General features: G+C 34.9%; 1 protein-coding gene across 1 annotated transcript in view; it reads right to left on the bottom strand.

Annotated features, from left to right (window-relative positions):
- The window catches only part of CATSPERE (catsper channel auxiliary subunit epsilon), a 261,504-nt gene that overhangs the window by 93,745 nt on the left and 139,951 nt on the right, over nt 1-27,808 (bottom strand). The window contains exon 10 of the mRNA XM_032606338.1: nt 11,042-11,519. Within this exon, the coding sequence (XP_032462229.1) occupies nt 11,042-11,519 (478 nt within the window). The remainder of the gene's footprint in view (nt 1-11,041; nt 11,520-27,808) is intronic.

Here is a 27,808-nt window from a genome sequence, read left to right as displayed (position 1 = left end):
CGAGCCTCTCACTGTTGTGGCCTCTCCTGCTGCGGAGCACAGGCTCCGGACGCGCAGGTTCAGCGGCCATGGCTCATGAGCCCAGTTGCTCTGTGGCATGTGGGATCTTCCTGGACTGGGGCATGAACCCGTGTCCCCTGCATCAGCAGGCGGACTCTCAACCACTGCGCCACCAGGGAAGCCCCACTCTATCACTTTTATAATCACATTATTAACATAGAAGAAAGAGCTGGAATTAGTGCATTAAATAATAATGAGGATGAGAATGACAGGAATGGTATTATTAGGAAGCATTGTATTATGGACTGAATTATGTTCCCTCAAAATGCATATGTTGAAGCCCTAACTCTCATTGTTACTGTATTTGAAGGTAGAGTCTTTAAGGAGGTAATTAAGGTTAAATGAGGTCAGAAGGATGGGGCCCTAATCCAATATGACTGATGTCTTTATCAGGGGAGGAAGATACACCAGAGAGCTCTTTCTCTCTCTGCATGTACAAAGAGGAAAGGCTATGTGAGGACAAAGTGAGAAGGTGGCCACTGTATTCAAGCCAGCAAGAGAGTCTTCGTCAGAAACCAACCTTGATGACACCTTGATCTTGGACTTCTAGCCTCCAGAATTGTGAGAAAATAAATTTCTATTGCTTAAGCCACTTAATCTGTGGTATTTTCCTATGGCAGCCATAGTAGGCTAATGCAATTGGGATGAAGAAATGGTGGTGGGAGGAAGACAGCACCTCTTCAGGTTCACTTTATACCAAATAATTAACTTTCTCCCCTTAATAGAGTATTATGCCTAAGTCGCAGAGGTTCATAGACAATAAGTCTCTTAACCTCTTTGGTTCTATAACCATATGTATAAAATGAACAGTTGGACCAGTTGGTTTCATAACTTCCTTTCCAGATATGACACTCTTTGCATAGAGCCCCTAGGAGTATACTTTCTTTAATTTTCAAAAACAGCACTTAGAAAGGACTGGCTGAAAGGAGGAAGGTGAATTCAAAGAGTTAGGGAGGTTCAGAGCTTTTTGTGAGTTTGCATCTTACATTTGGAATATGAATAATTAAGTGACATTTTCACAACTTGTCATAAATTATATTCTAATCAAGCTCTTAAATCAGAAATACCAATTTTTTTTAGGATCAGAATACTTTAATAACAGTGTCAACATACTACCATTTTCCTATCACACTTCTCATTAAAAACATTATTAAATGAATTTTGGATTAAATACAAAGTTAAGACGAAAATTAGGAATTATTTTTTTAAATAATGAGAATAAGAACACTATATATAAAAGCCTGTGGGACGTAGCTAAAGCTATGCAGAGAAAAATTCATAGTATTATGTTTTTCATAGTTTTAAATGCTTAGAAAACAACAAAAACTGAAAATAAATGAACTAGTTATTTAACTCAGGAAGCAGGCAACAGAATACCAACATTACAAACAAAAAGCAGAAGTGAGGAATCATTAATGACAAAAGCAGAAATTGAGGAATTAAATAAAAAAGAAAGTAGATTTGATAAATCAAAGACTTCTTTTCAAAGGAAAGGAAAACAAAAACAAAAAATTAAAAAAAAATGATATCTTGCAAGCCAAACTAGCAAGGAGTGGGACATAAACAATATTACAAATAAGCAAGAGAATATGATTACAGATACATAAGAAATTTAAACATTAAAACGGGAAGCCTTTGCCAATAAATTAGAAAATCTAGAAAAAATGAATGCTTTCCTAGGAATAAACAAACTTCTAAAATTGACTGAAGAAGAGATGAAAGACTTTAATAGACCAATTAGAGAAAATAAAATTAATGAATAGATATAACATTCCTGGTTGGGAAGACCTGATATTGCAAATATGCAAACATCTATTCAATAAATATCAATATTTATTGAATGCCCACTATAGCTACATACTGTTCTAAATACTTGGGAGGGACATATTAGTAGAAAAACTGAAAGATCATTTTCTCTTGTAGCTTCTATTCCTTTAGGGAAGACCGCCAATAAACATAAGATAAGTAAATTATATAGTGTGTTGGCGATTAAAGCTACAGTAACCAAAACAATATAGATCTTGTGGAGATAGATGAGGGAAGGGAATAGCCTAGAAACTGAACCCAGTTAACATGAGGCATAAATGCATAATAAAATTGGCATTTCAAATCTGTAGGGTAAGTGGTGTTTAACAGAAAACTGATTTGAAGGCAACACCAGCTTTCACAGGAAAAATAGAAATAAAAAATAAAATTAGATTCCTTATACCAAATATAATTCTAGATGAATTAAAGATTTAAACATAAAAATTATAATGCTAAATTATAAAAAGAAAATATGTGATAATATCTTTATAATTGGAAAGACCTTTCATATTATGACATTACAGAAGAATTCACAAATAAAAATACTAACAAATTTGACTACTTAAAAACTGAAATTGTAAATGTCAAAGTCCCTGCAAAAAGACACTGAGAAATTACACACCACAGAAAATATTTGCAATATGCGTCAAAGACAAATGGATAATATACATTATAAGTAAAAAACATATCAATAAGAAAATAAGCAATCCAGTGCAAAATATCTAAACAGTATGAATTGACAATCCAGAGAAAATATGACCAATGAACGTACAAAACTAGATAAAACATCTAATTATAAAATGTGCAATAAAATGAGAATTACACATTTTTCTTCCACACTATGGGTAAATAGTAAATAGATTTTATAAAAATATACATTTTTAAAAATACTTTTGGGTGAGTTTAGACTGACAATTTTAAGGATTTATCAACTTTTTAAGTATTCAGAACTCTGATTCAAGAATTTTATATCTAATAATCTATGTTACAGGAATACTTGTACAAGCGTACAAGTACATATATACATATGTATATATATATGCATATTCTCCACAGGGGTTTCTTTAATTTAATTTTTATTTTATATTGGAGTATAGTTGATATACAATATTGTGTTAGTTTCAGGTGTGCAGCAAAGTGATTTATTTATACATATACATATTTCCATTCTTTTTCAGATTCTTTTCCCATATAGGCTATTATAGAATATTGAGTAGAGTTCCATGTGCTATACAGAAGGTCCTTATTGACTATTTATTTTATATATAGTAGTGCGTATATGTTAATCCTAAACTCCTAATTTAACCCCTCCCATTACCTTTTCCCTTTCATATCCATAAGTTTGTTTTCAAAGTCTGTGAGTCTGTTTCTGTTTTGTAAATAAGTCCATTTGTATCACTTTTTAAGATTCCATATAAAAGTGACATCATATGATATTTGTCTTTCTCTGACTTACTTCACTTAGTATGATAATCTCTAGGTTCACACATGTTGCTGCAAATGGAATTATTTCATTTTTTATGGCTGAGTAATATTCCATTATATGTATGTACCACATCTTCTTTGTCCATTCCTCTGTCAATGGACACTTATGTTGCTTTAATGACTTGGCTATTGTAAATAGTGCTGCAATGAATATTGGGGTGCATTTAACTTTCTCAAATTATGGTTTTTTCTGGATATATGCCCAAGAGTGGGATTGCTGGATCATATGGTAATTCTATTTTTAGTTTTTTAAGGAACCTCCATACTGTTCTCCATAGTGGTTGTACCAATTTACATTCCCACAAGCAGTGTAGGAGGGTTCCCTGTTCTCCACACCCTCCCCAGATTTTATTGTTTGTAGACTTTTTGATGATGGCCATTCTGACTGTGTGTGGTGATACCTCATTGTAGTTTTGATTTGCATTTCTCTAGTAATTAGCAATGTTGAGAATTTTTCATGTGCTTTTTCACCATATATATGTCTTCTTTGGAGAAATGTCTATTTAGATCTTCTGCCCATTTTATGATTTTTAAAAAAATATTTAGCTGCATGCACTCTTTGTATATTTTGGAGATTAATTCCTTGTCGGTCGCTTTGTCTTCAAATATTTTCTCCCATTCTGTGGGGTTGTCTTTTCATTTTGTTTATGGTTTCCTTTGCTGTGCAGAACCTTTTAAGTTTCATTAGGTCCCATTTGTTTATTTTTATTTCCATTATTCTAGGAGGTGGATCAAAAAAGATCTTGCTGTGATTTATGTCAAACAATGTTCTTCCTATGTTTTCCTCTAAGAATTTTACAGTGTCCGGTCTGACATTTAGGTCTCTAATCCATTTTGAGTTTATTTTTGTGTATGGTAAGGGAGTGTTCTAATTTCATTCTTTTACATGTAGCTGTCCAGTTTTCCCAGCACCACTTACTGAACAGACTGTCTTTTCTCCATTGTATATCCTTGCCTCCTTTGTCATAGATTAGTTGACCATAGGTGCATGGGTTTATCTCTGGGCTTTCTATCCTGTTCCATTGACCTATAGTTCTGTTTTTGTGCCAGTACCGTACTGTCTTGATTACTGTCACTTTGTAATATAGTCTTAACTCAGAGAGTCTGATTCCTCCAGCTCCGTGTTTTTCCCTCAAGACCACTTTGGCTATTTGGGGTCTTTCGTGTCTCCATACAAATTTTAATATTTTTGTTCTAGTTCTGTAAAAAATGCTATTGGTAACCTGATAGGGATTGCATTGAATCTGTAGATTGCTTTGGGTGTATAGACATTCTCACAATATTGATTCTTCCAATCCAAGAACATGGTATATCTCTCCACCTGTTGGTATCATCTTTAATTGCTTTCATCAGTGTCTTACAGTTTTCTGCATACAGGTCTTTTGTCTCCCTAGGTTGGTTTATTCCTGGGTATTTTATTTTTTTGTTGCAATGGTAAATGGGAGTGTTTCCTTAATTTCTCTTTCACATTTTTCATTATTATTGGAGAGGAGTGCAAGAGATTTCTGTGCATTAATTTTGTATCCTGCAACTTTTTCTACTTCATTGATTAGCTCTAGTAGTTTTCTGGTGGCATCTTTAGGATTCTCCATGTATAGTATCATGTCATCTGCAGACAGTGACAGTTTTACTTCTTCTTTTCCAGTTTGTATTCCTTTTATTTCTTCTTCTCTGATTGCCACAGTTAGGAGTTCCAAAACTTTGTTGAATAATAGTGGTGAGAGTGGATATCCTTGTCTTGTTCCTGATCTTAGAGGAAATGCTTTCAGTTTTTCACCATTGAGAATGATGTTTGCTGTGGGTTTGTCATATATGGCCTTTATTATGTTGAGGCAGGTTCCCTCTATGCCCACTTTCTGGAGATTTTTTATCATAAATCGTTGTTGAATTTTGTCAAAAGCTTTTTCTGCATCTACTGAGATGATCATATGATTTTTCCTCTTCAATTTGTTAATATGGTGTATCACATTGATTGATTTTCCTATATTGAAGAATGCTTGCATCCCTGGGATAAATTCCACATAATCATGGTGTATGATTCTTTTAATGTGTTGTTGGATTCTGTTTGCTAGTATTTTGTTGAGGATTTTTGCATCTATATTTGTCAGTGATATTGGTCTGTAATTTTCTTTATTTTGTAGTATCTTTGTCTGGTTTTGGTATCAGGGTGACAGGGGCCTCATAGAATGAGTTTGGGAGTGTTCCTTCCTCTGCAATTTTTTGGAAGAGTTTGAGAAGGATGGGTGTTAACTCTTCTCTAAATGTTTGATAGAATTCACCTGTGAAGACATCTGGTCCTGGACTTTTCTTGTTCAAAGATTTTAAATCACAGTTTCAATTTCATTACTTGTGATTTTTCTGTTCATATTTTCTCTTTCTTCCTGTTTCAGTCTTGGAAGGTTATACCTTTCTAAGAATTTGTCCATTTCTTCCAGGTTGTCCATTTTATTGGCATAGAGTTGCTTGTAGTAGTCTCTTAGGATGCTTTGTATTTCTGCAGTGTCTGTTGTAACTTCTCCTTTTTCATGTCTAATTTTATTGATTTGAGTCCTCTCCCTCTTTTCCTTGATGAGTCTGGCTAATGGTTTATCAATTTTATCTTCTCAAAGAACCAGCTTTTAGTTTTATTGATCTTTGCTATTGTTTTCTTCCTTTTTATTTCATTTATTTCTGCTTTGACATTTATGATTTCTTTCCTTCTGTTAACTTTGGGTTTTATTTGTTCTTCTTTCTCTAGTTCCTTTAGGTGTAAGGACAGATAGTTTGAGAATTTTTTTGTTTCTTGAGGTAGGCTTGTATAGCTATAAACTTCCCTGTTTGAACCGCTTTTGCCGCATCCCGTAGGTTTTGGATCATGGTGTTTTCATTGCCTTTTAAGGAGGCTGCCAGCTACTGGTTGGTGGAACTGTATCATGAGGTGGTGGGCTGCAGAACCCCAGGGGTCCGCAGTGTTAGTGCTTGTTCACTGGTGGGTGGGGTTAGGGTCCAGGAGATCCTGGGATTGATGCCTGTCCACTGGTGGGTGAACCCAGGTCTTGGGGCCAATGCCAGCTTATTATTGGGCAGAACTGGGTCCTCAGGTCTGGCTGCAGGGCCCAGGGGCCCCAGAGCTGATTTCAGATTGCTGATGGGTGGGTCCAGTTCCTGACACAGCTGGATGTTGGGTCCAGAATGTAGGTTCAGGTTCCAGCTGGTCACAAGGTTGGTGCTGGTCCACTGGGTCCCCAGGTTGTGGGCTGTGGTTGTCCTGGGGCTAGTGTCTGCCCTCTGGTGGGTGAAGCTGGTCCCAAGGCTAGAGCAGGCTTTCTGGTGGCTGGTGCCTGCTCACTGGTGGTATAGTTGCATCCTGGGGTCTCTGGCTACAAGGCCTTCTGGGCTCCAGGTTTAGTGCTTGAGCTGTGGTGTGTGGGTCCAGGTCCTGGGCCTTCTGATGGGCAGGGCTGTGTCCAGGAGTGGTTGTGGGCTCTGGGAGTCTTAAGGCAGCCTGTCTGCTGGTGGGCAGGGCTGTGTCCCCACCTAGTTAGTTGCTTGGCCCAAGGCATCTCAGTAGTGGTGGCTACAGGCTGTTGGGCAGGGGCAGGGTGGGATCCTGAAGCTAATAAACTAGAGGGAGAATTCCAAAATGATGCTTGCCAGCACCAGGGTCCATGTGGTATAAGAGCTCTCAAAAATGGCTGTGGCCAGTGTCTGTGTCCCCAGCATGAGCTTCATTTTCCTCTTGCCTCTCCAGGAGACTCTCCAAGATTAGCAGGTAGGTCTGACCCAGGATCCTTTCAAATTACAACTTCTGCTCTGCGTCCTGGAGCATGTGACATTCTCTGAGTCTCTATTTCCCACGACTCTCCAGGACTCCTGAAAGTAAGCCCCACTGGCCTTCAAACCCAAATGTTCTGGGGAGTAATCATCTGGTGCTGGGGAACACAATGTGGGGTTCAGACTGCTCACTCCTTGGGGAGAACCTCTGCAATTATATTTACTCTCCTGTTTGTGGGCTGCCCAGAGACATGGGACTTGAGTATACTGTGACTCTGTCCCTCCTACCTGTCTCATTGTGGTTCCTCCTTTATATCTTTAGTTGTAGATCTTTTCTGGCAGGTTCTGGTCTTTTTCATCAATAGTCGTTCTGTAAATAGTTGTAATTTTGGTGTGCTTGTGAGAGTAGGTGAGTTCAGGTCCTTCTACTCTGTCATCTTATCTGATTTCACCTGTTATATTTTGAATTTGCTTATAAAAATGTCTGGATAAATTCACAGGAACTTGTTAATAGTGGGTTATCTGAGAAATGGAAATAGTGAAGGCTGAGGACCTTTAACTTCATATCTCATATACTTATAAACTGTTTAAACTTTTTATTTCAGCATTTCTGAATGGCTTTCAGTACAATATTCAAACTTTAAGGTCCTCTAAAATCTATCCCCAATTTTTCATTCTGATCTTATCTTCTTTTCACTATGGTCTTTTAAAAACACAAATATCCGGGCTTCCCTGATGGTGCAGTGGTTGAGAGTCTGCCTGCCGATGCAGGGGACATGGGTTCGTGCCCCGGTCTGGGAAGGTCCCACATGCCACAGAGCAGCTGGACCCATGAGCCATGGCCGCTGGGCCTGTGCGTCCGGAGCCTGTGCTCCGCAATGGGAGAGACCACAACAGTGAGAGGCCCGCGTACCACACACACAAAAAACCCCAAAAAAACTCAAAAAAACAAAAAACAGAAACACAAATATCCTGCTTCTCTCTTGCTTAAAACTCTTTAGAACTCCCTAGAGGCCTTAGAAGAAGGTCCAATTTCTTCATACAACTTTTGAAGTCTTTAATAATCTGGACTCTATTTCTCCAGAAGAGACTCATCCCTTCTCTCTCTGCAGAACTCTGTTTCAGCAGTTTATCATGTTTCAAGTTCTGGGAAGTATCTTGTCATCTCTGTCTCTGGGTCACTGGGCACACCAATCCCATCTATTGTCTTCACTGTCTAACCCCGGCTTATTCAGCAGATCTCAGTTTAGATACCACTTCCCTAACTCAAGGTAGCCTTCCCTACTTCCATGTCTCCCAATTTGGGTAAGGTACTCAATCTGTGTGTTTCCATAGCACCCTATATTTTCTCTACCATAGAATTAAACATGTTGCTTTATTTGCATGTTAACTTGTCTTTATCCTATGTAATCTTGTAAACTCTGGGAGGGTGGGAATTGTGTTCAAATTACCACTATATCTCCAACCCCTAGCAGAATGCCTCACAAATAGTGGTGCTCAATGAATATTTTTCAATTATTTATTCCAAAAAGTACGTATTATATACTGTTCTAGGTATTGTGGGTAAAGCAGCAAATATAATGAAGTCATGCAGAACATTTTTTTGGTGGAAGATTCAGCTAACAAATAAGTATACATATAATTTGTTAGGTGATGATAAGTGCTGTGAACAAAATAAAGAAATGTAAGGTACAGAGCAGGGGAGTTAGGTCAGGGTCAGGGAAGAGCTCTCTGATAAGGTGACATTTGGACTTAAACCTGAATTAAGTATAAGAGTTATGTAGATATCAAAGTGAGGAATATTCTTGGCAGTAGATATCCAGGGGAACAGTAGATATCCAAGGAATAGCAAAGAGGTCAGTATGGCTAAGTAACACTGAACAAAGGGTCGAGGGATAGGAGATGACATCAGAGTCCTGGGCCAGATCACATATTGTTTTTCAGGTGATGTTAAAGGTTTTAGATTTTATTCTGAGTGATATAAGAAGCAAATGAGTGTTTTAAGCAGAGGAATAATATGATTTTGCATATATTTTCAAAGGCTCACTCTGGCTGCTAGGTGGACTGTGGTTAGGGATGGGGACGCAAGGATAAAAAGTGAGAGACCACTTAAAAATCTCTTGTATGTATGAGCTAGAGAGGATAGGGGCTTGAACTGGAGTGGGAATGGTGGAAAAAGGTTAGATATTAGATACATTTTTTAGATATAGCCAACAGGATTTGATAATGGCTTGTTTGTGGGATGTTAAAGGGGAGGATTCAAGGATGAGGTCATGGTTTGTGGCATGGAGAAAAGAAGTGCTGTTTACTCGATAGGGGAGGGCTAGGGATGAAGCAGGTTGAAGTGTGGGTGAGGGAAACAAGGATTCAGTTATGGATATGTTAGTCTGAGATGCCCACTAGTCATCCAAGTGAAGGTATCAAGAAGGTAGTAGGAAATAGTAGTTTGGAGTTCAGGCTAATTATCATGGCTGGAGGGCAAAGAATGAATGTAAATAGAGTTCAGAAGATGTCTGAAAACCAAACCCTGAGGTACTTCTCCATTTAGGAATTAAGAAGATGAGAATGGAAAAGAGGCTGAGGAGGAATAGCTAGTGAAGTAGGAGGAAGAACAAAAAAGTGATATCCTAAAATTCAGTGAAAAAAAAGTGTTTCAAGAAAAAGGCCATGTTGAATTATTTCAAATGCTGCTGCCAGATCATGAAAGATGACTGAAAATTGGCCACTGGATTAGCAAAGCGGAAGTCATTGAAAAGCTTGATAAGGGCAGTTTCTGAGAAAATTTGATTAGAGTGGATTCAAGAGAGAATGAGAGGAAAGAGGAAAAAGTAAAACTAGGCAATACTTCCTTGGAGTTTTGTTGTAAAGGGGAGCAGCAAAACTGGATGGTTGAGAGTTGAAGAATGATATGGGGTCAAGAAAGACTAATTACAAATTACAGTGATATCTACTTTAAATTTCATGGTTAATTTATCTCCTAACAAGATTCCTTGAGGATTAAACTTTCTATTTCTTTGCATTTCCTATAATGTTTAGTACACTGCCTCAGGAATAATAACATGAAGAATAACTACTATTAATTGAAGGTTTACCACTTGCCAAGTATTATTCTAAGCATTTTATATACAATCCCTTATCTAATCAACATGACAGTCCTATATTCTAGATTAGAAAACTGAGGCTTGGAAATGTTAAATGACATGTTCATGGACTTGAAAACAGATCTATTTAACTCTACAACACCTGTTATAGATTAATTGAATTGTGTCCCCTCAAAAAAGATATGTTGAACTTCTAACTCCAAATACTACTTCAGAATGTGACAATATTTGGAAATAGGGTCATTATAGATATAATTATTTAAGATGAGGTCATACTGGAATAGGGTTGGCCCTGATGTCCTTATAACAAGATGACACGTGAAGCCACAAGAATTCTATGTGATGACAAATGCAGCAATTGGAATGATGCAGCTGCAAGCCAAGGAATGAAAAGGTTTGCCAGCAAGTGACTAGAAGCTAGGAAAGATTCCCTAGCTTTCAGAGGGAGTATGGCCCTGCCAACACTTCTAACCTTTAGAACTGAGACAATAAATTTCTGCTGCTTTAAGTTTGTACCATTTTGTGGTACTTTGTTATGGGAGCCCTAGGAAATGAATACAACAACACATACACTGAAAATGCATATGTAAGTTCCATAGGTATCTGCTGATTGACCAAAATGAACCTCTGAAAAAAGAATCTGAGTTTGCCATTTTGCTTTGTGAGATCCTACTTAACATTAATAGAATTTTAAAGATTAATAGAATTTTAAAAGTGGTAAAACAGCACCTTTATCAAAAGCACCATATATTAATACATTAAAATTATTACATCTTCATAAGGCAGATATCTATTATGAAATCTAGAATAATTTTTGCAAAATGAGAATACCTTACCCATAAAAACATCATGAATAGTGCTGTTATGTGATAATCTTGATAGATTTCCAAATTCCGTAGGTGTTTGTAAAACTCCAGTATCTGTGAAATTATGATAATAATAGTAGATCCTATGTTTGTCCCATAGTATTAATTCTGGCAGTGCTGAATATATAAAATTTGGAATTAAAAAAGTGTCAGTAGTGACATCTAATGCAAAGTCTTGGAATACCCACTGTTTTGTATCTTCATTGTATATCACTAGGTAAATCGTTTTGATGATGTTACATGTAATGCAGTAATTTAGTAACAAGGCAAGTTCCAAAGGGTGTCCTGTATACTCAACATTGTGTATAGTCAGAGTAGCAGCTGATGACATATTTAGAACTTCTTTCAGTTCTTCAGTAGTTATTATTTTAACAAATTTAAGCAAAGCATATCCAAGATAAACCTCATTTTCTGTCCAGATTGCCATGCTGCTTCTTCTTCCTTTATTCTGTGACAAAATTGAAAATAATTAGACAATCTTTGATTTTATGGACAGTGTTAGCAGTTCCCATCTTCTAATTTGCTACATTTAAAAATAAAACAGTAACTACTAAGATTTAATTTTTATTATATTTCTGACTAATACTTCAGACCTAGAAATATATTACATGAAAATATATTACACGCAAACATAAAAATAAATTATTCCAGTGATTTTATTATTTTATATACTTTTTCTATCAGTAGAAATAATTATTCTTAATTCCCTTTTAAATCCTCAAAGATCATAAACCTTCTCTTTTCTTATGTGTTTATCCACTCTGGCCAGAAGTGCCCCTTTGACCCTGATGTTTACTGAGGTCAAGATATAAGGACACGGGCTTCCCTAGTGGTGCAGTGGTTGAGAGTCCACCTGCCGATGCAGGGGCCACGGGTTCGTGCCCCGGTCCAGGAAGATCCCACATGCTGCGGAGCGGCTGGACCCATGAGCCATGACCACTAAGCCTGCGCATCCAGAGCCTGTGCTCTGCAACGGGAGAGGCCACAACAGTGAGAGGTCCATGTACCAGAAAAACAAAAAACAAAACAAAATGATATAAGGACACTTACATAGACAGAGAAATGGATAAAGAAGATGTAGTACATATGTACAATGGAATATTACTCAGCCATTAAAAAGAATGAAATAATGCCATTGGCAGCAATACGAATGGACCTAGAGGTTGTCATACTGAGTGAAGTAAGTCAGAGAAAGAGAAAATATCATATGATATTGCTTATATGCGGAATCTGAAAAAAAAGATACAAATGAACTTATTTACAAAACAGAAACAGACTCACAGATTTAGAGAACAAACTTATGGTTACCAGAGGGGAAGCATAGAGGGGAGGGATAGTTAGGGAGTTTGGGATTGACATGTACACACTGCTATATTTAAAATAAATAACCAAGAAGGAAAAAAATTATAAGGATACTTCAAACATTATTTTTGGAATTCAAACTTCCTTGGCTAAAGAGAAGAGAGAACTTAAAACCTGAGAGAAAAAAATACTACCATTTTATGGACACTGTTACAGAGGAAGGCCATGCACAGACTACTATGTTTGAAATTCAGTGGGAGTAATTTCATTTAGGGAGTCAAGGTCTCCCTTTCCCCCTGTCTCCCCTCCCCAACTGTTTCTAATTCTTAAAGATTTTTACTTAAAGTGTAGCTTCTCTGTCCATGACAATCAACAGGAGTCTTTTGTGCACATCTTGTCTCCCTAAATAAATTTGTACATTTATTTAATGTACAAATATTTAGTCTATACTCAAACAGAATGTAGACAGAAATCGAACTGATAATTTAAAAAAAGAGACCATTTGGGGTAAAAAGACATTTTACCAAACGAAGATTCAATGTAAAGCTTAGAACTTCTGTTGCTAAAAATGAGTGTGAAACAATTCTCAAAAGGGAAATAGATTAGAAACAAAACGATAAGCCCTTTATAGAAAAGACACAGCTATTCTCACTATTCTTGGCAGAGGGATGAGAAGGGGAATTTGTCATAAACACGATAGATGGGAATTCCAATTAGCCCCAGCCATGGAATTAGATCTCACCCACCCAAAACTCTTTCCTATAGATCTTCAATTAGTGCTTGGGTATAGTAAGCCAAGGTCTTGGGGCAAAGCAGGAAAGCTGAGTAATCCCTCTGATGCAGTCAGGGTCTCTCCCAAATATAAAGCAGTAACCTCTTGAAGATGGGGAAGGGTCAGGCAGCAAGGCAGCAAAGTAGGAAAGTTGAGAGAAATCCATCAGCATTCTGGATGCTCAGCTACCATAGACAGGGAGTAGGATAAGAGAGCTGAGAAAAACTCTCCCTCTGAGATATGTGTGGCCTTTACTGAAAGTATAAAGCAGTATCCAGGCTAAATTGGGGTCAGGGAATCAGGAGAGAGAGATAGAGATCTCCCAAGGCAAGAAAATCCAGGGACTGATGAGAGAGGAAAGAGAAATCTTCAGTGATTAAGAAAAAAGCTGGCAGCTAGACTATGGAGCAGAGATGGCTCTTCTAGGGTTTGGAAAGCTGGTGATTCAGTTGTGAAATATGAAGAGATCTCTGGAATCCTGTCAGTGCTAAGATACCAGGCATGGCAAAAAAGAAAATAGCTATGATAAAACACTGAATATCTAGTGGAAATATGAGCAAAAAGAATGCAGAGATGGGGAATTACAGCTAAGATACATAAATGATAAAAAAACAGAATGGAAATGCTAGAAATTAAAAATATGATACCAGGAATAAAGAAATTATTAGATGGATTTAAGAGTAAACTGAGAAAAGCAGAGGAAAAGAGCAGTGAATTTGAAGAGAGGTTAATAGCATGTAATCAAACTGAAATACAAAGAAAAAAAGCAGAGTTGAAAAAAAATTAACTGGTCATCTGAGATCTGTGGGACTATATTAACTGGTCTCATATATATGTTTTTGGAATCCAAGAAGAAGAGGAAAAAGAGAATAATGCTGAAGAAGTATTTGAAGAAATAATGTCCAAGAACACCAAAAATTAATGAAAGACATAATCCCAGAAATCCAAGAAGTTCAACTGAACCTCAAACAGGATAAATACAAAGGAAATTACACTTAGGCACATAATAAAAGTGCTGAAAACCAAAGATAAAAGGAAAACTCTAAAGCAGCAACAAGTAAAAAGACACATTATATATTTGAGAACAGTGACATGAATAATGACTCACTTCTTACCAAAAATGATGAAAGCCATAAGATAACAGAATGGTGTCTTTATAAATTGCTTTTAAAACAATTGAAAAACAACAAAAACCACCTGTCATCCTATAATTCTGTATTCGGTGGAAAATGTCCTTCAAAACTGAAGGAAAAAAATAAGGACACTTTGATACCGACAAATGTTGAGAGAACATGCAATACAAGAAATTTTAAAGACGTTCTTCAGGTTGAAGGGAAATGAAACCAGGAGGAACACTGGATGTACAGACAGAAATAAAGTGCACACGGGAAGGTATATATAAAAAACTTATTTTGCTATCAGTTTATATCTATATATCTTTATCACAATTGACTTTTTAAAGCAAAAATATTAACATGGTATTTTGGGATTTATAGCATATTTAGAAATAAATATGAGACCAGAGTACAAAGGATGGGTGGGGTATAGATGGAGTTGTATTGTTATAAGGTTTTTACACTGTTGTGAAGTAAATTTTCTTTAAATTTAGTTCTGATAAATTAAAGATGATTATTGTAAAGTCACGTACAACTACTAAAAAATAATTTTGAATTAAAAAGAAATCAATATAGGAGACAACATAGAAATACTGAAAATACATGATTCATCCAGAAGAAGACAAGAAACAAAGGAACGAAGAAAAAGAGGCATTAATAGAAAACAAATGCCAAGATGGCAGACTTAACCCCAACCTTAGCAATAGTTATATTAAACTTAAGTGAACTAGCTATTAAAATTTGAAGGCAGATATTGTCACACTGGAGAAAAAGCAAGACCCTATATGCAGTTTACAAGAAATATAAAGTCACAGACAGGTTGATAGTAAAATAATAGAAAAACTTACATCATATAAGCATGAAACATAAGAAAGCTAGTGCAGCTATATTATTATATATAAATAAAACCAAATGAAATATCACTTCACACCTGCTAAAAGAGTTTAAATAATAATGACTGGACACACTAAAGGTTGGCGAGATGTGGAAGTAAGTGAAAAAAGGCAGCTATAAATATTTTATAATGTCTTAATTACTATAGCTTTATAATAAATTTTGATACATGGTAGAAGAAATCCTTTGCCCCAACCTCCTCCTAACCCTCAGCCCTTTACTCCATCATATACCTTTTAGAATCATTTTCTGATTTCCACAAAGGAACATTGCATCAATCTATAGATAAGATAAACTTATCTATAGATAAGTTTAGGAAGGATCTAAAAATTTTAAAATATTCTGCATTCCATTTCTGCATTTATTTCTAGGTAAGTTTTTTGTTCTACCCTGGATTGCCAAATGACTTTTAGAATCAACTTCTCAATTTCTATAAAAGCCCACTAGGATTTTAATTGAAGTTGTGCTGCATTTCTCAAGAATTGACATTTTAACAATATTGAGTTTTTTCCACCTATGAACATGATACATCTCCCCAGGTAAGTCTTTCACTTCGCTCAATAATGTATATAGTTTTTAAGTGTATATATTTGCACATCTTTTGTCAGATTTACCCCTAAGTATTTAATACTTTTGAATCTATTTTAAACAGTATTTTTAAAAATTTCAATTTATAATTGTTCATTTATATGTTTATATATTTCATATACAAAATTAACTTGTTATATTTCATATAAAAATGTAATTGATTTTTATACATTGATTGTGTATACTGCAATCTGGTAAACACACTTATTAGCCCTGATAGCTTTTTGAAAAATAGATTTCATAAGCTTTTCTACATCTAATAATGCTTGAATAAAGACACTTTCCTTTTCAATACAGATTCCTTTTACTTGTTTCTTAACTCACTGCACCAGTTAGAACTGTCAGTACAATGTTGAATAGAAGTGGTGTGGGTAAACATTCTCATCTTGTTCTTTATTTTAAGCAAGAAAGGGAAGAAAGAAACAAAGGAACAAATGGTGTTAATAGAAAACAAATATCAAATGGTAAGTTTAACCAAAAACAGCAATCATTACATTAAATCTGAGTAGACTAAATAGTCTTTTACCATTATACAATGCTATCTTAAGGTTTTTCATAAAGATTCCTTCTTAAGTTGAGAAAGTTCTCTTTTATTCTTAATTTGCTGATTTTTAAAATCAACTGTGTATATTGGATTTTGTCAAATGCTTTTATGCACCTATTGAGGTGATCATATAGTTTTTCTTTTGTCATTTTCTAATAAGGTGAATTACATTGATTGACTTTCTATTGTAAATCACTCTTTCATTCTTAAGATAAGTTCCACTTGGTCATGATATATTTTCCTTTTTATATATATTTGGATCTGGTTTACTAAAACTTTCTTTATAAGTTTTAAATATTTGTTTATAAGAGATATTGGTATGCAGTTTTATATTCTTGTAATGTGTTATTTATTCTTGGTTGTGGTATCACATAATGCTGGTCTCATAGAATAAATTAGGAAGTGTCCCGCAGCCCCTTCAATTTTCTGAAAGAGTTTAGAAATGGTGTAATTTATTTTAAAAATATATCATAGAATTCACTGGTGAAATACTCTTGGTCTAAAGTTTTCTCTGTGGGAAGGTTTTTAAATAACAAATTCAATTTCTTTCATTGATATAGGTGTATTCATGTTACCTATTTGTCTTAGGGAAGCTTTGGTAGTTTGTATAAATTTGTTTTAACTTTGTATTTAAAGTTGTTTAACTTGGCCCCACTGTGAGACAGGTTGGCACCAGCAAAGAACCCACCTGATTCATGCAGATAGCTATACAGAACCCAGCCCTGTCCTCCAATGGGCTGCAGAAGCCCCATACCCATTGGGCCACACAACCACCACCTAAAGAGCAGCCTCACAGCCAACTTGGCGAGGTCCCAGCCCCACTGACCAGCACACTCACAGTAGTCAGCCCCACCAAAACAGAAATGTGTATTCAGCCTACATCAGGGCTACCACTAAAGCATATAGTTCTGGTGACCAGAGGGGTGTGCTGCTGGGCCCCATAGAATGTCTCCTACATAAAACCACTTCTATAAGATCAGGAAACATAACTGACCTACCTAACACATAGAAGTAAACAACAAAGAATTGGGGAAATGAGACAGAAGAATATGTTCCAAATGAAGAAATGTAGCAAAATCCCAAAATAGAATGAAGTGAAGTGGAGATAAGCAATATATCTGATAAAGTGTTCAAGATAATGAATATAAAATGTTCAATGAATTTGGGAGATGAATGAATGAACACAGTAAGAATTTCAACAGAGTTAGAAAATATAAAAAAGAACCAAACAGAGCAGAAGAATACAATAGCTGAAATTAAAAAATAGCCTAGAAGGAATCAACAGTAGATTAGATGATACAGAAGAACAAATCAGTGATCAGGAAGACAGAGTAGTGAAAACCACATGAACTGAACAGAAGAAAGAAAAGAATTTTAAAATGAGGATACTTTAAGAGACCTCTTGGACAACATCAAGCATACTAACACTTGCATTATTGAGGAGAAGAGAGAAGGGAGGAGAAGAGAGAAAGAAAGAGGCAGAGAATTTTTGAAGAAGTAAGAGCAGAAAACTTCACTAACCTGAGAAAATAAACAGACATTCAGGTCCAGGAAGCACAGAGAGTCCCAAACAAGATGAAGAGCAAGACAAGGTAAAATTAAAATGACAAAAAATTAAAGATAAAGACAGCATCTTAAAAGCAACAAGAGAAAAGCAACTAGTTATATACAAGGAACTACCATAAGAGAATTACCTGACTTTTCAGGATAAATGCTACAGGCCAGAAGGGAGCGGCACAATATACTGAAGGAGATGAAAGAAAAAAATGTACAACCAAAAATACCTGGCAAGGCTATAATTTAGATTTGAAGGAGGAATAGACTTTTACAGACAAACAAAAGATAAAAGTGTTCAGTACCACTAAACTGGCTTTATAAGAAATGTTAAAAAAACTTCTCTAAATGGAAAAGAAAAGGCTACAGCTAGAAATATAAAAATCGTAAAAGGATAAATGTCACTGGTAGAGGCAAACATACAGTAAAGATAGATCAGCCACTTATAAAGCTATTAGGAAGGTTTAAAGATAAAAGTAGAAAAATAATCTATATCCACAATAGGTAGTTAAGGGATACATAAACAAAAAGATGTAAAAAAGACGTCAAAAACATTAACAAAAGGGGGTGGGTAAAAAGGTAGGTTGGTTAGAATATGCTCAATTTTAGACCATCATCTTAAAATAATCACACATCTATATATAGGTTGTTATATATGAACGTCATGGTAACTGCAAACCAAAAACCTATACTAGATACACACATAAAAGGAATACAACATAATACTAAAGATAGTCATCAAATCACAAGAAAAGTGAAAAGAGAAGAAGAAAGGAACAAAAAAGAACTACAAAAACAAGTGGAAAACAACAAAATGGCAATAAGTACATACCTATCAATATTATGTAAATGGACTAAATGCTCCAATCAAAAGACATAGAGTAGCTAAATGAATACAAAAACAAGACACATATATAAGCTATTTACAAGAGACTCACTTCATATCTAAAGACACATGCAAACTAAAGTGAGGGGATGGAAAAAGGTATTTCATTCAAATGGAAATAAAAAGAAAGCTGAGGTACAATACTTATAACAGGCAAAATGACTTTAAAACAAAGACCATAACAAGAGACAAAGAAAGACATTACATAATGATAAAGGGATCAAGCCAAGAAGAAGATATAACTATTGTCAATATATATACATCCAATGTAGGAACACCTAAATACATAAAGCAAATATTAACACACATAAGAGAGAAACTGACAGTAATGTAATAAAAGTGGGGACTTTAAGACCTCAGTTATATCAACAGATAGATCAATACGGAAACCCTGGCCTTAAGTGATACATTAGACTATATGGAATTAATAGATATACACAAAACATTTCATCCCCAAATAGCAGAAGACCCATTCTTTTCAAGTACACATAGAAAATTCCCCAGGATAGAACACAAGCTAGAGCAGAAAACAAGTCTCAATACATTGAAGAAGACTGAAATCATATCAAGCATCTTCATCAATCACAATGGTATGAGACTAGAAATCAACTATAATTAAAACAAAACTGTAAAAACCACAAACACATGGAGTCTAAACAACATGCTATTAAACAGCCAATGGGTTGAAGAAATAAAAGAGGAAATAAAAAATCTGGATACAAAAGAAAACAAAAACACAATGATCCAAAATCTATGGGATACAGCAAAAGCAGTTCTAAGAGGGAACTTTATAGCGATACAAGCCTACCTTGGGAAAAAAGGAAAATCTCAAATGATCTAACTTTACACCTAAAGGAACTAGAAAAAGAACAATAAACAAAGCCCAAAGTTTGTAGAAGGAAATAAATAATGAAGATCAGGGCATAAATAAATAAAATCAGAGATTAAAAAGGCAATAGAAAAGATCAATGAAACTAAAGAGCTAGCTCTCTGAAAAGATAAACAAAATTGATAAACCTTTAGCCAGACTCATCAAGAAAAAGACCCAGATAGCCCAAATCAATAAAATCAGAAATAAAAGAGAAGTGACAACTGATACCACAGAAATAAAAAGGAGCATAAGAGATTACTATTAACAATTACACACCAATGGAATGGAGAATATAGAAAAATTGGATACACTCCTAGAACTTAACAACTACCCAAGAATGAATCATGAAGAATGTATAAACAGACCAATTACCAGTAATTAACTTGAATCAGTAATTTAAAAACCTCCTAATAAACAAAAAAAATTACATGTGAATTTTATCAAAATTTAAAGAAAAGTTAACATCTGTCTTTCTAAAATTACTCCAAAAAATTGAAGAAGAAGGAATGGTTCTGAAATCATTCCAAAGGTTGCATTACATGGATACCAGAAACCAAAGACACCACACAAAAAGAAAATTACAGACTAATGTCATTGATAAACATAGATGCAAAATTCCTCAACAAAATATTAGCAAACCAAATGCAATAATACATTAAAAGGATCACACACCATGATCAAGTGGGATTAATCCAGGGATGCAAAAATGGTTCAATATTCAGAAATCAATCGATGTGGCACACTACATTAACAAACTGAAGAATAAAAATTATACTATGATCATCTCAATAGATGCAGAAAAAGCTTTTGACAAAATTCAGTATACTTTCATGATAAAAACTCTTAACGAAGTAGGTATACAGGGAACATACCTCAACATAATAAACAGCATGTATGACAAACCCACAGCCAACACCAAACTAACAATGAAAAGCTAAAAGCATTTCTTCTAAGATCAAGAATGAGACAAGGATGCCCACTCTCACAACTTTTATTCAACCTAGTAATGGAAGCCATGGTAATCAAATATGAAAAAGAAATAGAAGGAATCCGAATTGGAAAGGAAGAAGTGAAACTGTCACTGCTTACAGGTGACATGAAACTATACATAGAAAATCCTATAGACTACTGACTCCAATAAACAAGCAAACAAACAAACAAACAACCCCCCCCAAAACACCAGAAAACAAAAACCATTACAACAAATAAATGAATTCAGCAAAGTTGCAGGAAGCAAAATTAATATAAAGAAACCTGTTGCTTTTATGTACACTAATAATGAACTATCAGAAAGAGAAATTAAGAAAACAATCCCATTTACAATTGCATAAAAAGATTAAATATCTAGGAATAAATCTAACCAAAAAGTCAAGACTTGAAAAATATTAGATACTGATGAAAGAACTTGAAGACAACACAAAAATTGGAAAGATATACCATGCTTACGGACTGGAAGAATTAATGTTGTTAAAATGACCATATTATGCAAGGCAATAAATAGATTCAACTCAATCCATATCAAAATACCAATGGCTAACACAATATTGTAAGTCAACTATACTCCAATAAAATTTTTAAAAATATTAAAAAAATACCAATGACTTTTTTTACAGAACAAGTAATTCTAAAATTTGTATGAAAATACAAAGTACCCTAAAGAGCCAAAACAATCATAAGAACAAAGCTGGAGGAATTATGCTCCCTGATTTCAAACACTACTACATAGATACAGTCATCAAAACAGTATGGTACTGGCACAAAAACAGACAGAGATAAATAGAACAGAATAGAGGACCCCAAAATAACCCACACTTATATGATCAATTAATCTATGACACAGGAGACAAGAATATACAATGGGGAAAAGACAGCCTCTTCAGTAAATGGTGTTGGAAAAACCGGACAGCAACATACAAAAAAATCAAACTCACATACAATCTCATACCACATATAAAAATAAACCCAAAATGGATGAAGATTTAAATATAAGCAGAAACTGTAAAAGTCCTAGAAGAAAACACAGTCAGTATGCTCTATGACATGGATTTTATTTTGGGGGATCTGTCTCCTCAGGCAAGGGCAACAAAAACAAAAGCAAATAAATGGTACTACATCAAACGAAAAAGCTTTTGCACAGTAAAGAAAACTATCAACAAAAGTAAAATGCAGCCTACTGAATAGGAGATGTTTGCATATTATATATCCAATAAGGGATTAATATCCAAAATATGTAAAGAAATCATACAACCCAGCATCATAAAACAAATAACTAAAAAATGGGCAGAGAACCTGATTAGACATTTTTCCAAGGAAGACATACAGATGGCCAACAGACACATGAAAGATGCTCAGCATCACTAATCATAAGGGAAATGCAAATTAATACCAAAATGAGATAACACCTCATAACTGTCAGAATGGCTATAGTTAAAAAGACAACAATAAGTGTTGGTGAGGATGTGGAGAAAAGGGAACCTTGTGTAGTGTTGGCAGCATTGTAAATTGGTGCAGTTACTATGGAAAACAGTATAGATGTTCTAAAAATGTTAAAAATAGTACTGCAATATGATCCAGAAATTTCACTTCTGGGTATTTACACAAAGAAAACAAAACCATTAATTTGAAAAGATATATACACACCAATGTTCATTGCAGCATTATTTGTAATAGCCAAGAGTTGAAAGCAGTTTAAGTGTCCATGGATAGATGAATAGATAAAAAAGATGTGATATAATCATAAAATAATATAATGGAAAATTGCTCTGCCATAAACAGAATGAAATCTTGCTATTTGTGAAACATGGATGCATCTAGAGGGTATGATAAGTGAAATAAGTCAGATTAAGATAAATACTGTATGATCTTACTTATGTGTGAAATCTAAAAAACAAAACAAACACACACAACAAAATAGAAATAGACCCATAAATACAGAGAACAAACTGGTAGTTCTGGGGTGTGGGTCCAGGAGAGGGGACTATGAAACAGGTTAAGGGGGTTAGAAGGTATAAACCTTTGGTTATAAAATAAATAAGTCACAGGGGTGTAACAGATAGCATAAAGAATGTGGTCAATAATATTGTAATAACTTGTATGGGGACAGATGGTTAGTTACTAGACTTATTGTGGTGATCATCTCATAATGTATGCAAATGTCAAATCACTAAGTAGTACACCTGAAAGTAACATAATATTGTACATTGATTATATTTCAACTTAAAAAAGTTGTTTAAAACACTCTTTTTTAAAATTAATTTTTATTGGAGTATAGTTGCATTACAATGTTGTTTTAGTTTCTGCTGTACAGCAAAGTGAATCAGCTATACATATAAATATATCCCCTCCTTTCTGGATTTCCTTCCCATTTAGGTCACCAAAGAGCAATGAGTAGAGTTCCCTGTGCTATACAGTAGATTCTCATTAGTTATCTATTTTATACATAGTAGTGTATATATGTCAATCCCAATCTCCCAATTCATCCACTCCCCCTTCCCCTCTTTGTGTCCATATGTTTGTTCTCTATGTCTGTGTCTCTATTTCTGTTTGTAAATTGGTTAATCTATACAAATTTTCTAGATTCCACACATATGCATTAATATAGGATATTTGTTTCTCTCTTTTTGACTTATTTCACTCTGTATGACAGTCTCTAGGTCCATCCACGTCTCTGCAAATGGCATAATTTTGTTCCTTCTTATGGCTGAGTAATATTCCATTGTACACATGTACCACATCTTCTTTATCCATTCCTCTGTTGATGGGCATTTAGGTTGCTTCTGTGTCCTGGCTATTGTAAATAGTGTTGCGATGAACACTGGGGTGCATGTATCTTTTCGAATTATGGTTTTCTCAGGGTATATGCCCAGTAGTGGGATTTCTGGGTCATATGGTAGTACTATTTTTAGTTTTCTTAAGGAACCTCCATACTGTTCTCCATAGTGGCTGTATCAATTTACTTTCCCACCAAGAGTGCAAGAGAATTCCCTTTTCTCCACACCCTCTCCAGCATTTGTTGTTTGTAGATTTTCTGATGATGCCCATTTTGACTTGTACCTCATTGTAGTTTTTCTTTGCATTTCTCTAATAATTAGTGATGTTGAGCATCTTTTCATGTGCCTCTTGGCCATCTGTATGTCTTCTTTGGAGAAATGTATATTTAGGTCTTCTGCCCATTTTCTAATTGGGTTGTTTGTTTTTCTGATATTGAGCTGTTTGTATATTTTGGAGATTAATCCCTTGTCAGTTTCTTCATTTGCAAATATTTTCTACCATTCAGAGTGTTTTCTTTTCATCTTGTTTGTGGTTTCCTTTGCTGTGCAAAAGCTTTGAAGTTTCATTAGGTCCCATTTGTTTATTTTTGTTTTTATTTTCATTATTCTAGGAGATGGGTCAAAAAAGATTTTGCTGTGATTTATGGCAAAGAGCGTTCTGCTTACGTTTTCTAGGAGTTTTATAGTGTCTGGCCATACATTTAGGTCATTAATCCATTTTGAGTTTATTTTTGTGTATGGTGTTAGGGAGTGTTCTAATTTCATTCTTTTACATGTAACTGTCCAATTTTCCCAGCACCACTTACTGAAGAGACTGTCTTTTTTCCATTGTATATTCTTGCCTCCTTTGTCATAGATTAGGTGACCATATGTGTGTGGGTTTTTCTCTGGGCTTTCTACTCTGTTCCATTGATTTACATATCTGTTTTTGTGCCAGTACCATACTGTCTTGATTACTGTAGCTTTGTAGTATAGTCTGAAAAACATTCTTTTCTTACCTTAAAATAGCAGTAGACTTGGTAGTTAGTCCACTTCTCTCAATCCTAATATTGGTAATTTGTGGCTTTTAAAAAAATCTTTAGTCAGTCTAGATGAAAGGATAAAGGAGATGTGGTACATATATTCAATGGAATATTACTCAGCCATAAAAAGGAATGAAATTGGATCATTTGTAGAGACGTGGATGGACCTAGAGACTGTCATACAGAGTGAAGTAAGTCAGAAACAGAAAAACAAATATCGTATATTAATGCATATATGTGGAATCTAGAAAAATGGGAGAGATGAACTGCTTTGCAAGGCAGAAATAGAGACACAGATGTAGAGAACAAACGTATGGACACCAAGGGGGAAATCGGGGGGTGGGGTGGTGGTGGTGGGACGGATTGGGAGATTGGGATTGAGATACATACACTAATATGTATAAAATAGATAATGAATAAGAACCTGCTGTAGAAAAAAATAAAATAAAATAAAATTCCAAAATAAAAAAGGAGCCTGTGAGCTGCAACTAAGACTCAGTGCAACCAAATAAAACAAATAAAAAAACAAACAAATAAATAAATTTCCTCAGCAAATGAAAAAAAGAATCTTTAGTCAGTCTGGGTAAAGTGTTATCAATTTTGATGATCTCAGATAATCAGCATTTCGTTTCCCTGATTTTCTCTGCAGTTTCTGTTTTCTATGGCATTAATTTACACAATGATTTTTTCTATTTCCTTTCTTCTGTTACTTTTGGTTTAATTTGTGCATCTTTTTGCTATTTTATTAATGTGGAAGTAGAGATCATTGATTTGAGACATATCTCCTTTTCTAATACAGGGGAGTAATACTATAAACTTCCATCTAAATAGCGCTTTAGTACCGTACTGCTAATTTTGACATGTACTGTTATCATTTTCTTTCAGTTCAAAACACTTTCTAATTACTTTTTAAGAATTGTCTTTTGACTCATTGATTATTTAGAAGTGTGTCAATTTACTAATTTTTTTGATATTGCAGATATCCTTTTGCCATGGTTGCTAATTTAATTCCATTGTTGTCAGAGAACACAAACCTTGTATGATCTGAATACTTTTAAACATATCTTGACTTGTTTTATGGCCTAGAACAATGATCTATCTTGGTAAATGTTCCATATGTAATTGAGAAAAATGCATATTTTGCTGTTTTTCTGAGTATTTTGACATGTTCTATTAATTTCAATTTGACCCAGATGGTTTACAGTGTTGTCCAAGTCTTCTACTCACTTACTGATTCTCTATTTGTTCTAACTCATTACTAAGAAGAAGTATTAAAGCATTTGATTATAACTGGTTTTATCTGTTTATCCTTGAAGTTCTATTTTTTGCTACATATATTTGAAGCTGTATAATTATGTTCATAATCATTTATGATTTTTATGTGTTTGTGATGAACTGACACTATTGCTATTGTGAGATGACTCTCTTTAACAGTGGTAATATTCTTTGCTCTGAAATATACTTCTATATTAATACAGATACCCTGGCTTTCTTTTAAATGATGTTGTCATGTATACTTTTGTCTATCCTTTTATTTTATTGATTTATGTATTATTTTAAATTTTTTATTTTTTATTATTTTAACATATTTATTGGAGTATAATTGTTTTAAAATGGTGTGCTAGTGTCTGTTTTATAACAAAGGGAATCAGCTATACATATACATATATCCCCATATCTCTTCCTTCTTGCAACTCCCTCCCTCTGATCCTCCCTATCCCACCCCTCCAGGTGGTCACAAAGCACTGAGCTGATCTCCCTGTGTTATGTGGCTTCTTCCCACTAGCTATCGGTTTTACATATGGTAGTGTATATATATATATATACATGCCATTCTCTCACTTTGTCCTAGCTTACCCTTGCCTTCACCAGGTCCTCAAGTCCATTCTCTAGTAGGTCTGCATCTTTATTCCTGTACTGCCTCTAGATTCTTTATGACCTTTTATTTTAATTCCATATATATGTGTTAGTGTACAGTATTTGTTTTCTTCTTTTTGACTTACTTCACTCTCTGTGACAGACTAAATCCATCCACCTCACTACAAATAATTCAATTTCATTTCTTTTTATGGATGAGTAATATTCCATTGTATATATGTGCCACATCTTCTTTAACCATTCATCTGTCGATGGACACTTAGGTTGCTTCCTGGCTATTGTAAATAGAGCGGCAATGGACATTGTGGTATATGACTCTTTTTGAATTATGGTTTTCTCAGGGTATATGCCTAGTAGTGGGATTGCTGGGTTATATGGTAGTTCTATTTTTAGTTTTTTAAGGAACCTCCATACTGCTCTCCATAGTGGCTGTATCAACTTACATTCCCACCAACAGTGCAAGAGGGTTCCCTTTTCTCCACACCCCCTCCAGCATTTATTGTTTGTAGATTTTTTCATGATGGCCATTCTGACCGGTGTGAGGTGATAGCTCATTGTAGTTTTGATTTACATTTCTCTAATGATTAATGATGTTGAGCGTTCTTTCATGTGTTTGTTGGCAATCTGTATATCTTTGGAGAAATGTCTATTTAGGTCTTCTGCCCATTTTTGGATTGGGTTCTTTGGTTTTTTGATATTGAGCTGCATAAGCTGCTTGTAAATTTTGGACATTAATCTTTTGTCAGTGGCATCATTTGCAAATATTTTCTCCCATTCTGAGGGTTCTCTTTTCGTCTTCTTTATGGTTTCCTTTGCTGTGCAAAAGCTTTGAAGTTTCATTAGGTCCCATTTGTTTATTTTTGCTTTTATTTCCATTACTCTAGGAGGTGGGTCAAAAAGGATCTTGCTGTGATTTATGTCATAAGTGTTCTGCCAATGTTTCCTCTAAGAGTTTTATAGTGTCTGGCCTTACATTTAGGTCTTTAATCCATTCTGAGTTTATTTTTGTGTATGGAGTTAGGGAGTGTTCTAATTTCACTCTTTTACATGTAGCTGTCCTGTTTTCTCAGCACCACTTATTGAAGAGGATGTCTTCTCCGTTGTATATTTGAGCCTCCTTTAGCAAAAATAAGGTTACCATATGTGCATGAGATTATCTCTGGGCTTTCTATTCTGTTCCACTGATCTATATTTCTGTTTTGTGCCAGTACCATACTGTCTGGATTACTGTGGCTTTGTAATATAATCTGAAGTCAGGGAGCCTGATTCCTCCAGCTCCATTTTTCTTTGCCAAGATTGCTTTGGTTACTTGGGGTCTTTGGTGTTTCCATACAAAATGTGAAATTTTTTGTTCTAGTTCTGTGAAAAATGCCAGTGGTAGTTTGATAGGGATTGCATTGAATCTGTAGATTGCTTTGGGTAGGAGAGTCACTTTCACAATGTTGATTGTTCCAATCCAAGAACATGGTATATCTCGCTATCTGTTTGTATCATCTTTAATTTCTTTCATCAGTGTCTTATAGTTTTCTGCATACAGGTCT

Source organism: Phocoena sinus, chromosome 1 (genome assembly GCF_008692025.1).
Source record: "Phocoena sinus isolate mPhoSin1 chromosome 1, mPhoSin1.pri, whole genome shotgun sequence".
Taxonomy (NCBI): Eukaryota; Metazoa; Chordata; class Mammalia; order Artiodactyla; family Phocoenidae; genus Phocoena; species Phocoena sinus.
This window is presented reverse-complemented; position numbering and strand designations above follow the sequence as displayed.